Source organism: Ahaetulla prasina, chromosome 4, assembly GCF_028640845.1.
Source record: "Ahaetulla prasina isolate Xishuangbanna chromosome 4, ASM2864084v1, whole genome shotgun sequence".
Taxonomy (NCBI): domain Eukaryota; kingdom Metazoa; phylum Chordata; class Lepidosauria; order Squamata; family Colubridae; genus Ahaetulla; species Ahaetulla prasina.
In genome coordinates, this window is record NC_080542.1 from 37983443 (window position 1) to 37998469 (window position 15027).

General features: G+C 37.6%; 1 protein-coding gene across 1 annotated transcript in view; it reads left to right on the plus strand.

The window, feature by feature from the left end:
- The window catches only part of SKAP1 (src kinase associated phosphoprotein 1), a 566058-nt gene extending 551289 nt beyond the window's left edge, over positions 1-14769 (plus strand). The window contains exons 11-12 of the mRNA XM_058181982.1: positions 9310-9424; positions 13011-14769. Coding sequence (XP_058037965.1) covers positions 9310-9408 — 99 coding nt within the window. The 3' untranslated portion in view covers positions 9409-9424; positions 13011-14769. The remainder of the gene's footprint in view (positions 1-9309; positions 9425-13010) is intronic.
- The last annotated feature ends 258 nt before the right edge of the window (positions 14770-15027 follow it).

Consider the following 15027-nt stretch of genomic DNA (forward strand, 5'->3'; position numbering starts at 1 on the left):
ATCTCTATTTCTCTATATCTTATTTTAAAATAAACACCAAGAACTAGATTCTGTACTCATCTGTGCTGAGCTAGTAGAAGGGAACACTGAATTATATTAAATGAAATCCACTGTTTATTAATATAGCCAAAAAATCCAGCATTTTTGAAGATAATTTCATAATTAATGTGTTTTCCAATTGTGATCAGTCACAATTCTGAAGTTTTGTTCATATACTTTTTTTGTGAAGCCAGAATGTCTCCCATCCTCTAGTTTATTTTTTTGTTGTGGTTACTTTTGTTTTCCTCCAAAATATCATTTATTTATCGTTAGTTTCATTCCAGTTTACTATTCTATAAAGTTAACATGAATTATATTAGTTTTAATCTTCTGAGATTAATCTAGTGCCGCATAATGGGGTGAACTGTTACTTGTCCCAGCTTCTGCCAACCTAGCAGTTTGAAAGCATGTGAAAAATGCAAGTAGAAAAATAGGGACCACCTTTGGTGGGAAGGTAACAGGGTTCCGTGCACTTTTAGCATTTAATCATGCCAGCCACATGACCACGGAGACGTTTTTGGACAGCACTGGCTCTTCGGCTTTGAAACAGAGATGAGTACCGCCCCTAAAGTCGGGAACGACTAACACGTATGTGTGAGGGGAACCCTTACCTTTACCTTATACTTCTTTATTTAAGATAGATGTAAACCAACTCCAGGTCTATATGTACTTCCCAAGTGCTCTTTTTGCAGCTTTGGCGCCTTATTGGATAATGATTAATTATTGTATAGCATATTTTCTTTTGTTCTATGGAAAATATCTTAAAAATATAAAATAATTCTATGTACTTTGTGTCTTACAGTCTCCTATCATCAATGTTCAGTTTTGATCTTTGATCAATCTAGAATTAGGAAATTATTGATAAAAATGTTGAAAAGTGCTAGATTTTGAGCAAAGTTCTGAAGCATCTAATTCAGAAATGTTCTTCATTAAGTGAGAGGAGCCAATGATATCTTTTTGAATAGTTTTAATTTCTTCTTTCAAACCATCATTTAATCTACATCCAATTAGTTTACTAAGCCAAACATCATAAAAATTCTTCCTAAACAATCTGTTGAAATCAAGATAAATTATTTCCATGTAAATTTAACAAGTTATTAAGATAGTAAACAGTTTATAAATTCTCTATAGGATTTGTTCATAATACACTAATTAGTAAACACTAATTTTAGGGCAGAAAGAGACCTTCGAGTCTTCTAATCCAACCTCATGGCCAAGGCAAGAGACATTGTTTCCCTTTATTTTCCCTTTATTCTACCAGATATCATCAGCTATTGGGAAAACATCTACCAGTCACTCTCCCTAGTGTGGTCTGGGATTGGGGAGTGGGTTGACAGATTGGCTGACATTTTAATGACATTCTTATGTTTTCTGCAAGAATTTTGATATCAGGTTGATTGTTTTGGAATATGGATTTAGTACTTTTTCAGAAGTGTGCTAAACCCACATTCAAAATCAGCCTGCACACAGGCTAGCAGTACAGAGAGAACAACCTCTCACTCTATCCTGTTTCACTGTGTAACAATCCCGCCCCCTCAAAAAAAAAAACTGTCAATGGTCAAGTGTCGTTTAAACTGCCCCAGATTTTTAAACTGAGGATCAACTTGAGGCCTAGAAAATTCAAGGGAAGAGCCCAGTTTGAAAGAAGCAGATCTTTCCACTGCCCAAAGTAGAATATCCTTGATAGACAGCACAAGAAACAGAGAAGGAGCATGGTCATATTACCTAAGGTGGCTAATAGGTGCTACTATATGAACAGATGGTGGAGCCCATCAGATTGCGTCCACAGCAAACTTGCTATAACTTACTTAAGGGAGAAAACACTATTTTAATATCAAGGCAGTTAAGGATGACTTTAGATTGCTTCATGAGTGTTTGGAGATTAAATGAAGATAACCTGATAAGGTTTTGGCCAAAAAAAAAAAAAGCTGTCAGGTTATGTCAATGCCATACAGTAATTTGCTGTAAGTAGGTCTAGTAGAAGGAAAGATTATTTAAGAAGTGGAGATTTTTTACTGGCTCGAGGATTAGAACCAGACTTTCAGTTCATCTACTATTTCCATGTGACTGTTTCAAGATTCATTGATAAATCTGTTTTGCGCATACCTACTCTAAGATTAAAGATAACAAATTTCAATGGGAAAGAATTCAGCTTCTTGGCCTCATATTGTAACTTTCTATAGGGTGAAGTGGCATTACAATCTTAGCAGGGGGATATTGAGCAATACTGCAAGAAGAATATAATATAGGGAACTGTGAAGTCTTCTTGTGAAGCCCCTATTGAAAAATGTGAATGTCATGGAAATATCCAGAAAAAGTGGGGCTGTTATTGAGGGTTCTGGGAAGACAATCAGACCGTGGCATCCACCTTTTTTTAATTTCTAAAAATTAGCAAACAAGTTCAGCTTTCTTTGTTTCCAATGAGAAGCCCTAAATTTTATTCTGAGTTAGTTTATGGCTGTGGGCCAATTTTTGAGGTAAACAGATGTCTGCAGCGACGCAATATAAAACCCTCCTATGTCACATAACCTTCCAATAATGCATGTCACAGCTCACCTATGAATTAGAGGACTCCATTTTACTAACAATAATGTACGACACTCGGGCGCTAATAATGGGTCCAAGCAATCATATACCGATAAGCCAGTGATTGATTTTGGCTTTTCTCCTCAGACATCCGTCATCCCGCCATTGATCTTCTGTGAGTGACTGGAGCTGATTAACTGCATCACCAAAGAAGGATTGGGGTTGTTTATGAGAAGCTTGGACTGTAACTAGAGCTAAAGTGGAGCTGAAGAGCAAATAGTGCTAGCTCAGCATTGGCAAGATGGGCTGTGGAGCCAGCTCCTCTTTTATCCCCCTCCCCCAAAACAGAATAAAATACTACAGAGAAAAGCACAGGCTCCTAAACTTGTAATCTCTCCCCTGAATTAATTGGGAACTAGGATGAATCAGTCTCAGGACCTACTTTTAATGCCAAAGTTCAGTTACAGAATATGCAAAGTATCTAAAGAAAGAATAATTTTGATCATATGCGGTGCTACTTTCTCTTAAAGTAGAAGTCAGAATCAGGCACTGGAACAGAGAGCTGCTAATCTACAGAGTACACTTTGCTAAATTCTTCTTGTCTTCTTCTTAATGTATCATAAAATGTAACTGATCTGTTAGCATTGTATGTTTCTTCCAATCACATATCAACAAAATGAATCATGCAATGTAATGACATCAGGAGGTCATGTGATTTTAATACAAGTTAGAGGAGGGAGCTTGCTGACTTTTATTTTTATTTTTTTTGTGTCTGTTTTTTAATTTTCACAGGATCAGTCCCTACTTATCTTGGGAAGAATTGATTCTAGGCATTTGTTAAATTCCACTTTACCTTTGCATTGTTTCTTTTCTTTTCAAACATTCTTTCAGTTATCTGGTTACTATTTTCTACTCTAGCCACATTTCCTACTGACAGTAAGTTTTTATCAACAATCTTGCAATATGTCACCAAACTTGAAGTGCTGTAAATAATTTTCTTTTTGTTCGTTATCATACCTGTAAGAATCATACAATTCAAACACTTCCACCCAACTCTTAGGCAGAAGTTTCTATGATGACTATATCTTTAAAAAAATTTCAAGATTATAGGAAGTAGCATACCTGACTACAGTCAGGTAATCAATCCAATCATATATTATATGGAAAGCAGCCAATTCACCACCACAGCGTAATTTAATGCCTGTCTGCAAGCCCTTGTTTTGGCAACAAGTACCTCTTTTAGCATGCTGGATAGCTGTTGTCAAGCCCTGTGAGATTAGGAAGAAGAAATCAGAACTGCTTGGGTTTATGGAAACATCTTTATTGCTGGTAGAGTAATGTAACAGAATCTTAAATGTCTGCCAAACTGATGTTTCAGATCGACATATACTTTCCATGATTAAGGTGGAGTTACAAAGAAAAAAAAACATGGAAAAGTTAGAGGAAGGAAGAGAGAGTCAGAAGTTGGTTCCATTTTTTCTTTTTTTCTGCCATTATACTTTGAATTTCATTCTCATGGGATTCCCTTCCCTGGATTTAAGAATCTTATCCGCAATGGTCCAACTTCCACCTTTGTCTTCTTTTTGCTTCTATGTTTCCAGGTTTGTTAGACATGCCATTGCAGATATAGAGATGGAGGAAAAGGGGGGAAATAAGAATATTACAAATAGTATGGAATAAAAGGTATCAGAAAATGGCTGTAGTCACATTGTCAGGCCTTTAGCCTGGCCTAAAGAGCATTCAAGACAGCATAACATACTTCTCTGGGTCAATTAAAACTCTAGAACTGCATTCACACAACTTTCTAAATTTATTCATGGCTCAGTGTATCGTCTGAACCAAGGCCATTTGTTTAGCTTATTGCCAAGTGCGTTTTTGCACAAAATGGATTACTTCAATAATAATGTTAAACATGTTGTATGAATCCAACTGATAATTGGCCTATCCACTTTTAGCACTAAATCCATTTACCATTTGTTTCAGCTCTACCTACCATTGATATGAAACTCTCTATAGAATCCTTCCAAAGAAATTAGATTAGAAAAAAATAGATAAACAATGTTTTTTTCCGTCGTGAGAGTTAGAAGCTATTGTAAGAGTGCTATAGCAAAGCATATAATATAACCATTTATCATCAATTAAAGCATTGCTTCAAATAATGGCTTTTTTTTTGCCTGTATCTAATATCTGAACTAACCAACACAAGTTTACAGAGAGTTAGCTCAGTGGAAAATTGTAAGAACCAAGAGTTTTGATATCAGGAAGCAGTCTAGAGAAGAAGTCTTGCTGGAAAGGTCTATTTGCCACTGAGAACGCACAGCAATGGAATAGATAGATTCATAGTCTGACTGAGTATAGGGAGATTAGCAGAGTTCCCATGACCATTGAATTACTGCAACAGACAGCTGCAGCTGTGTGTAGAGAGAGAGGCTTCCCAGTCAATCGGGGATAGTTTACACTTGAGCCCTGGCACCTGTTTTATTTATATAAAAGCTAAGTATGCCCGCAGTTCTGAAAATGCATCTGTCCTGCCCTTTAAGGACATCTCAGTGGTCATCTGGGTAGTTGCTGAGCTATCATGCAGAACGTTTCACAAATAGGGAAACAGTGGGGATGGGGGCAGACGGAAATTAAAAGCAAGCAGTTTTGTAGCAGGGGTCTTCATTCTCTTTTCCAGCTTATGAGAGCTGCCTGCTGTTTCCTCCTAGTCTCACTCCTTCAATCCCCCGCTGCTACCTGCTTGCTAAGGCATTTTCTCCTGGCATGGAAGAGAGAGTCCAGATATTGAGACAGGAGATATGCAAAGGACACCCAGGATGCTGTAGAAAAGCAGTAAAATAGTAACAGGGAAGTCTGTAAGATAAGGATATTTTATCCATGATGTTTCTCAATTATCTTTTACTTTGGATCCTATGCTTTTTCTTATAGTTTTAGATGTCATTTTATTGATGGGTCTCACCAACATAAATTCTTCCAGGTCTGCACATGTGGAACTCCTGTATGAAATAATGCAGGTGGAGGGGGGAGAGAGAGAGAGTTGTGCCCTTCCCATTTTGATGCTCACATGGAATTTAGAAACTCAGATCCACAGGGCTCGCTAAGACAAATTGTGTTTTTAATTATTACTTTCCTTACATGTTTTTGGAATTTATTTTAAATTGGAGGGTATATCACCTTGGGGCTATGCTTATCTTGAGATAATTGAATGTTCACTTGCTAATATACTCTCTCATTCTTCTATACACTCAGGCTAGATGAAAATGCATGTAGTCTTGTCTCAGAGTCAAAATATAACATTTTTCCTTATCTTTTTTCTTATCCCTCAATTAGATTATGCAATCTGCAAATTTATGTAATGGCTTCAAAGTTACTCTTTTTCTCTCCTCTCCTAAAAATAAATCTGGGAGTGAGGTCTTTTGATCAGGATTTACTGCTTCAAGGAAAGGATGTGAACAAGAATTCTGTTTCATACAGGGACTTCCAAAATTAACAAAGAGCTGAAACTTTATGCAGCTGTCGTGATTACAATTTTTTATAAGGATGCAGGAGTAATATAATTCTGAGCTTTCCTTTAAAAGCAATCTAATACAGCACTCTGAGCAGAACTCAGTTGCCGTAATTTTAATAATGCCATGAATATAATATCATTCATGGACCTACTGCAAAATGTAAATAGCAGAGTGAGCCAGCCGTTTGGTACTGCTCCTCAATATTTTTGCTGTCTTCTATTCCTGCTGCCAGCTCTATGAGGGAGGGAGATGATTTCTCCATACTCTGTTTTGATCTTGATGCACTATTAAAGCCACATTGAGAGGATGGAGAATTTGATTTCCCTGAGCTACATTTGCTAGAAGTGAAAATTGGCCACCTCCACTGCAGCTGTCTTAAGTTAATATGGGTGGCCAGTTGCCAGAGAAAGGCGGTGGTCTTGCTGCCTGACTTAGAAGAAGGCAGAGATGATTTTATCAGCCCTGATCAACACTACATGAGGGCAGAGACTCCATGAAGCACCAGTTTTCACAAGAGTAGGCCAACAGTACTGGCTTCCTTAGAGTTCCTTGAATGGGAGCACTCTAGAACATTGCCTTATCTGCCCCTTATGGTAAGGACACAACAGATTGCTAGTGCATCAGATCTCGCTAACAGTGCTAGACTTTTCCTTGACAGTTTTCTGCTGAAAAAGTAATCCTCTCCATCTCCCCCACACACAAAAATTTTTCCCCTCGCTAAGCAAAGCACAAACCTCCAGCATCAGCAGCTTATTAAGGGGAGCTGGCAAATAAGCACCTCCAGACGCAAGACAGGGTTCACCTCGGGCCGGGGCTCTGCCAGTGTAACTTCCTCCATTTTAATAGTTTAATAAAAATTAGCATAATTAACGAACATCTGTATGATCCAGAGCGGTGCAATTTGGCACTTGGAAATGAGAGCTTAAACATTATTGCTGGGAGTTTAATGTTGTTTTAATTCTTTTTGGCACAGTGCAGGGAAATAAAGCACCAGTGCCGATGGTTCTCGGCTTGTGCTCATTTGCATTCCATTCTTCCTTTCTTGATTATGAGCAATCGCCAGCTCCCCAGCAATCCATCAAAGCTGAAATTGTTTTAAAATACCTCACGGTGCTTGGGCCAAGGCAATGTATGGAAAATGGATTGGGTCTTAATCTGTGCTTTGCCATCCAGCCATATAGTAGTACCTTTTCTCTGCGACTTCCTCCAATCTTGGATTTCACTTATACATGCATGGGTTGGTTCATGATTAAAGTCTGGTGACTGGAGTAGAATGTGCGAATAGATGTAGCTGAAAAGCACCATGCCTGAAAGGACATCAGGTGAGAGGAAAGATGTGTGTATCTGTGGCAATTAATCTGTAATGACTCATTTGCCAAGTTGGTTGCCATATTATGAATCAACAAGTGACGCACATAGATGCCTAGAAACAGCCCATAATGTTTATGCTAGTGACTGGTGAAATAAAACTTTGTGTGGAAACATTCTTTTCTTTTGGTGTTTCATTTCTACTACCTGTATGAGGGAGATGGATCTGAAGAGGAAACTCTCTGAACATGCTCAGAGGAACTTTCATATTGACCACTATGCCAAATATCATTGTAGCTATTCAAGGAGCAAATTGCAGAGCAGCATAGTTTCACCATTAACCAGCATTTTTTAGGAATATATTCTCACAGGCAGGAAGAAATCCAGTGGTAAAAATGCCACAAACGAAAAGGCCATCCCAAATAGATACTACTTGATTTGGAACTTTGGCCATAGACCGATATATATGATTTTACATTCTGTTCTCTTATCCTGCAGGTGGCAAAATGTATGGTTGAATTTCTGAAAAGTTCCTTTCTCATAGAAAACTAGTATATCAGGGTGTAGTCTGGTTTACACTCTTTCCCTAACATGCTTACTTTCTGTGTGCAGATAATTTTATCCATACAGGACAATTAACTTGCAGTACTATGCTCTAAGAAAAGTATTATTTATGTATCTGGTGGTAATGTAAACTTATTCCATTTTGCTCTTTTATTGTTTGAAGAATTGCCCTTTTTTCTAAAATGAAAATTTCCAGATATATGCTTCTGAATCTGATATATAAAATTGACTACATATAAATGGACTTGGGCTGGAGGCCATGGCTAAAACTAACTCTGGTGATATCACTCCTGTTATATTCCCTTTGAAGGAATTTTTGTTTGCTGTTGTGTAAATCATAACCTAAAAAGGCAGTTTGGCCTAATGGTTAAGACACCAGGCTAGAAACCAGGAAACCATGAGTTCTAATCCTTTGGCCCATAGCAGCCAGATGACTTTCAGCCAGTCATTCTCTCTCAGCTCTAGGAAACAGGCAATGGCAAACCATTTTTGGAAATCTTTTCATGAAAACTGTAGGATGAGTCCAGACAGTTGCCAGAAGACAATGCTGTTTCAAAGGCACTAAAAAATTGTTAAAATAGCATTGGTTAGTTTATTTCAGACCTGAGGAGAAAGCCCTAGAAAAATCATTCTCCAATAAGCCTCTTAGGGAGTTCTGGCAGTAAAAGCAATACACAATCCAAACAACCTTTGATGTATGATTTTTCCCCATTCGTTTGATCGCCACGATGTAAAAAAGATGTTGAGACTCTAGAAAGAGTACAGAAAACAGCAACAAAGATGATTAGGGGACTGTAGGCTAAAACATATGAAGAACAGTTGTAGGAAAGGACTAGGGGAGACATGATAACAGTGTTTCAATATCTCAGGGGCTGCCAGAAAGAAGAGGGAGTCAAGCTATTCTCCAAAGTACCTGAGGGTAGAATAAGAAGCAATGGGTGGAAACTAATCAAGGAGACAAGCAATCTAGAACTAAGAAGAAATTTCCTGACAGAACAATTAATCAGTGGAACAACTTGCTTGCAGAAGTTGTAAATGCTCCAACATTGGAAGTTTTTAAGAAGATATTGGATAACCATTTGTCTGAAGTGGTTTAGGGTTTCCTGCCTAAGCAAGGGGTTGGACTAGAAGACCTCCAAGGTTCCCTTCCAACTCTGCTATTTTGTTATCCACATATTTAGACAATATATATGGAAATGGGTAATATTTTGGCCTATTTAAAAATTAAAAAAATTCTATTAGAGAAAGGTGGAGGAAAGAAGTATGCATAAAATGATCTGTGCCAGAGACAGAAATCTTACCCCATCCCATCAAGTCCCTATACTCCATTATTTCATGAGTGCTACTGGTGTTTTCTTTCCAGGAATATAATATGTATGGTTGGTGGGTCGGAGAGCTGAACAACGTGGTAGGGATTGTCCCAAGGAACCATCTCATGCCTGCCTATGATTTGGAAGAATGAGGAACAGCAGAAAAAGGTAAGGAAAATAAGGAAAGCTGTGCTTATAGTGCTATGCTTCAACTTTGATCATGTCATTCTGGGTGATTCTCCTTTCCATGCTCTCTCAAGAGTTCCATTTATCTCTTTGAAGCTGTAGAATTTTCCAGTGAACTGTTCCATGGATACAATTGTTTTTTCAGACCCAAACTTCACATTTCATTAACTACCACTGTTTTCCTAAAATCAGGACCTCAATGTGGGTAGAGGCAGTTCTTTAAACACTTTGTACTAGACTGTAATTCCAATGAAAATTCATATATACCCACAGAGCCCTAGTAGGAAAATGCTGCTGATAATTAAAATATACTCCTTTGCTCCCTGGAAATGATTATTATATAACAGCATTCCTAACCCAATTAGACCAATATATTGTATACAATATATTGCCTGGTGGTGGCTATCCAGAATTTTCTAGCTCAATTTGGTTAAGATAAAGACTGAATTTGGATTTTTTAGATGCAGAGCATGTGTTCGACCACTGAATAGGATTCCTTCATAAGTTATGTTGTGGCGTCACTTGAATTTCAACCTCCCTCCCCAGTGGTTCATAATTTATAAAGCACATAATAAATTTAGGTCCGTATTTGTAATATGTGGTATGACCATTCCTTTGCAGCATATAATAGGATCTGAAATCCTTTAATAGTAGTGGCTGCCTTATCTTTTTCAAAGTAAGGCAATAGAAAAGGTACATGGTAGAACATATAGCCTGAAAGGAGGAATGATTAGGTTAGCTTTCCCTCTGCATTCTGGAATCGGCAATGTAAATACTATGCTTCTGTCTTCAGCTGGTTACTAAACATTCTCTTGCCAAAGCTATTAATGCTTCATCAGCTTTCAGTCTTCCCTCAGGTACTTTACAGTAAAGTGAACAACGCTTAAGAGACTTGAAAGACATAGTATAATGTTTTAATAACTACCAAGAGGTGGTGCTAATAGTAAACTATGTTTGTAAGGAACATGACCCAGAGAAAAGAAGTGGCCTAGAATGGTGGACATTTGATAAGGAATTAATGAATTAAGGCTAGCCAGTTACACATCTGTTTTCTGTCGACAATCTGGTTTCAAGATTCCTTAGATACTGTGGAGAGTTACAATAACATTGTCTTCCACTACTGAGAGAAAACACTTTGTTTCTTTTTAAAAAGACTTGTTCTAGTTAGAAGGGGCAAATTATTGACCGTCAACTAAAGAACTGACCCTGATTAATCAGGTCTAGTGAAGAGCACCGTGTAAATCTAAAAGCTTGCCTCTATTCTCATTAATAGAAACTGGCTCAATATAAATGATTGATCACCTTCCTAATCACATATGTCTTCTTAGAAAATTCAGATATGTCTACAATTGCTATATAAAAGAGACAGTTCTTAAGTCATGATTAGAAGGGGGATTGTATACTTACCAAGTGCTGAAGATTACCCTGAAGTGGAAGCTCAGGACATAATTCCAGATATTCTGGAATGGCTGATAGATAAGAAAATGTTATCCATGCTCAGAAGTATACTCACACTTACTGTATTGCACAATCCAGATCCAAATCTTGGCACTGAAAATAAATTCTGGACCTAAATTTTAGTGAGTTACGGTTCAATTGAACTTCGACTTCTCTGGCTTTACATTATTAAGAACAATTGTATCCAGTCCAGGAGGGAAGGCCAGAATCTGATCATGGAAAAGCCATAACCTCTTACTGTTTTTTTAATTTCAGAAGGAATATTGTCTCTGGCTCCATCTTCTGGCCTTTTTTCTTTGCAGAAGTGAGTCAGAAAGTCCCCATATTTGGAGAAAAAATTGAGCATTAAGATAGACCTGAAAAGAATCTAATAAATCCCAAGGGACACTCAATACAAAGGCAGGATTTTCATTGTGGCATGACCATGTGCAAAAACCAAGTTTTTATGTTACATTGGTTTGTTACATTTTTGTAGCCTGAAGATAGAATAATGGACTCTGCAATAATTCTAAAAAAAAAAAAGGGAGGGAGACATAAAGAGTAGCAGTTTCAAAAGTTCATTAAAAATGTTATTGAATGTGCTCAACCTGGGACAGGGATACTGCAATTAGTACTGGCAATTGGGATCTGTGATGTTCTTGGATAGGAGAGGGTTCTGTAGAACTGACTGTGGCATAGCATCATAAGTTCTTCTCCCTGTTCTCAATTTGCTAGCCTAAGAATTAAGATCACTACCTTACGAGTCTACCTCATATCTGCTTTCACGTACATTACATTCTTCCTGTCCTATAGATCAGAGTTTCCCAATCTTTCCAGACCAGCAGGAAGGGGAGAGGGAATGATTCCGCATAAGCAGCCGGTAAGCATGTGTGCACATGCAACTCCATTTACGTGAGTGGTGGGAACACATGCTCACTGCTCAGGCAAATGAAGCATGCACATATGCTCGCCTGTTGCTTCTGCGGTCCAGTTCCGAATGGCTTAAGGCCCAGTAGTGGGCCACGGTCCGGAGGTTGGGGACCCCTGCTCTACACAGCAGAAAATAATGTTGATACATGCTTTGACTGCCCCCATGACCAAATTTTAGAGAGTCTCAATAATGAGGTCTGTTCTGTGCTTACAATTTAAGGTCAACGACTTGTGAATTCTCCAGTTTCATTTCTTCTCACACTTAAGAGTCACTTGCCAACAGAAAAAAATCCCCACTAACTGCATTTTTAATTTAAAATGGGACAGGGTTGGGTGACTATGGATGGGTATCTAGAGTGAAAGGGTTTAGCCACCATTTCAGATATGGCAATCCATACATCAGAGAGAATGTTACAATCCCCAGAATTATATTTACATCTGCATGGAAAAATTTGATCAGAATCTGTGCATGAAATAAAAATGTTCTAGAGGGGTCAGCTGGACATAAGCAGCAGCGCAGCACAAGTGGATGAATGAGATGCAAGGTTTTACTTTAGGTCTCTCTCCATATCTCCAGCAGAGCTGGTGAATGACCAAGGACTGGCTTTGGGACTGTGATTTGGGACTGGCTCACCCAAAGCAACAATGCTCATCCCCTACTACTGCCGTTAAAATCAAAAACAAAAAGGTCCTGACTGACCATGAAGCCCAGATTTGACCCAAGGTTCGTGGCAACCAGAAATGGGATATAGAAGTCTGTGTAGTAAACAAAATTGCCCACCAACTGCAGAAGGCAATGAAATTATTAACTAGCAAGGCTAAGTAAAGCCCCTTATCAGAAGATCAGTTATTTTTTTTTTTACCAAACTGGTAACAAATAGCTGGTAGTATGCAGTTCCCTTTCATGTTTTAGATAAACTGTTTTTTATGAAGAGAGGGCTAATCTATTTTTTTAAAAACAAGCTTCTGTTGTTCCTTCAAAAGGCCACTAAACATATTGAAAAACAGATATATTTTTCCAGAAAAACAGATCTATGTGGGTTAGAAACTTATGCAGGATGAAACAACATAACTACAGTCATGGGCTAAATGTATGAGAAAGACCATGAATAATCAACCTACCTGTTATGAATTCCTTTTCCATATTATATATTTGTTCTTCTCAAATGAATATTCAAATTGATTTTACATTTATTTCTAGATTATGTGCATTTCTCCTTGCTTTGCCATCACGATGAAGATAATTCCTGGAACCTCTTGGCTATTCATATGAAACAGATGCACACCTGCAGAAGTTGAGTCCATCAACCCTTTGTCCCCCTTTATATGGAAATATAGCACTTTGGTCCCATTGTGTTTTTTCATTCTCCTGGAATTTTCAGAGGCTATAGTCCTCAGGCTGTATACTGTATTTCAGATTTGTCATGATCATTTTGGAAGGAAGAGTCTTTTTTCTCAGAACTATCAAAAAGTATAAAGGATGTCTTGCTGATATTCCAGAATAAATACTACTGTCACTTTCTGACTGGAAAGTGTTTATTATGCTGAAGTGTTGCTTTTTAATCAGCTGGTCAATTTTTATTGTAGCCAAGGGCTAGAACACACCAGCAGTGAAGATAATTATTAGAATAAAATACCCAAATACAATGACTGAAAAGGAAGAAATTTAATTCAGATCAGAGAAATGCTCAGGGTCATTTTCAATAAATATAAGTACGAACAAAGTTTAAAGGCAATCTGCTTGGGTGTATGTTTGGTTTTTAAAAAATTCAACAGAATCTTTGAATAAAACTATAGTCAACATTTTCCTGCCCGTAAAATTGGATGTAATTGTTGATAATGCACAGTTCTTAAACTGAAAAAAAGTTTTTTAGTGTTGTTATTCCTTATGCTGTTTACTATTCAATTTTACATATGTAAAATTCTTTCTAATTCTTTCTAAAATTCTATCTAAGATAACAACAGTAAAATTCAAAATAAAAATGTAACATAAAAAATAATTTAAAATTTTACATTTTTTAATAATTTAAAATTTTAATTTTAAATAATTGAAATATATATAAAAATAAAATAGGAGCATAGTTAAAATAATATTGACATTAAAATGCAAGTTACAAACATAGCACAGCAGAAAAAATAAAGGAGTTAAATGGGTGAAACATCAATTTATATAAAAGTGAAGTAATGTTTTTCAAACTTAGAAAGTTTAAAATGAGTTAATTTCAATGCCCACAATTCCCCAACAGCATGCTTTGGAATTTTATATATGAATTTTATGTATTCAATACTGGCTGGAGAATTCTGGGAGCTGAGGTCCACACATCTTAAAACTGCAAAGTTGGAAAATACTGAAATACAGTAAATCAATCTCTCTTGATAAGGAATTCCAGAATCATAGCTGGTAAATTCTTTTTTCAATTTCCACCACATGTCCCATAGTGTCAGGAAAAGAATATTTTTGTGAAATTTGGAAATATTGACAAGTTTGTACTCTATGGCAGAGAGGCTATCCTCTACATACTGTATTTTTCGGACTATAAACACACTCACCCCCCCCCAAAAAAAGTGGGTGGAAATGTCTGTGTCTTATAGAGCGAACATTGTGAGTGGGGGAGGGGGGTTGGTGCTGTGCCAATTAGCTGTTCTAGGCGGTGGGGATCACTGCCGCCACCTATCGCCGTTGCCCATTTGCTGCCTCCCGTTTACTGCTGATCGCAGCAATCACTGGAGATGGGCAACAGCGAACGGGTGGCGCTAGGCAGCAGCAAATGAGCAGCAGTGGTGAACAGGACGTGGTGGCGAACAGGCAGCAGCGATAATGTGCTAACTAGGCTGTTTGCTGTTTGCTGCAAGGACACTAGCCAGATGAATACCGGATGGATGCTGGGAGGCAGAGGTAGATTTTTTTTCGTTTTTTCCTCTTCTAAAGCTAATGTGCATCTTATAGTCTGAAAAATACAGTAATTATCACTGCCTTATAGTTAACTGCTTATGCTGACCTTCAAAGGAATTTATGTATATACGTCATGCTTCTCTCATATATACATATATATCCAGAGAGATTTTTTTTTCTCTCCAGCAGACATGATTACTTCTGATGTTCACCCCAAGCAGATCACAGCTCTCAGGCCTAGCAGAAATGGGCTGTAAAAATCTGAACCATCACTAGATGGAAGCAAAAAGTTAACTTTTTCTCTATATCTTTTATGTCAGTGGTC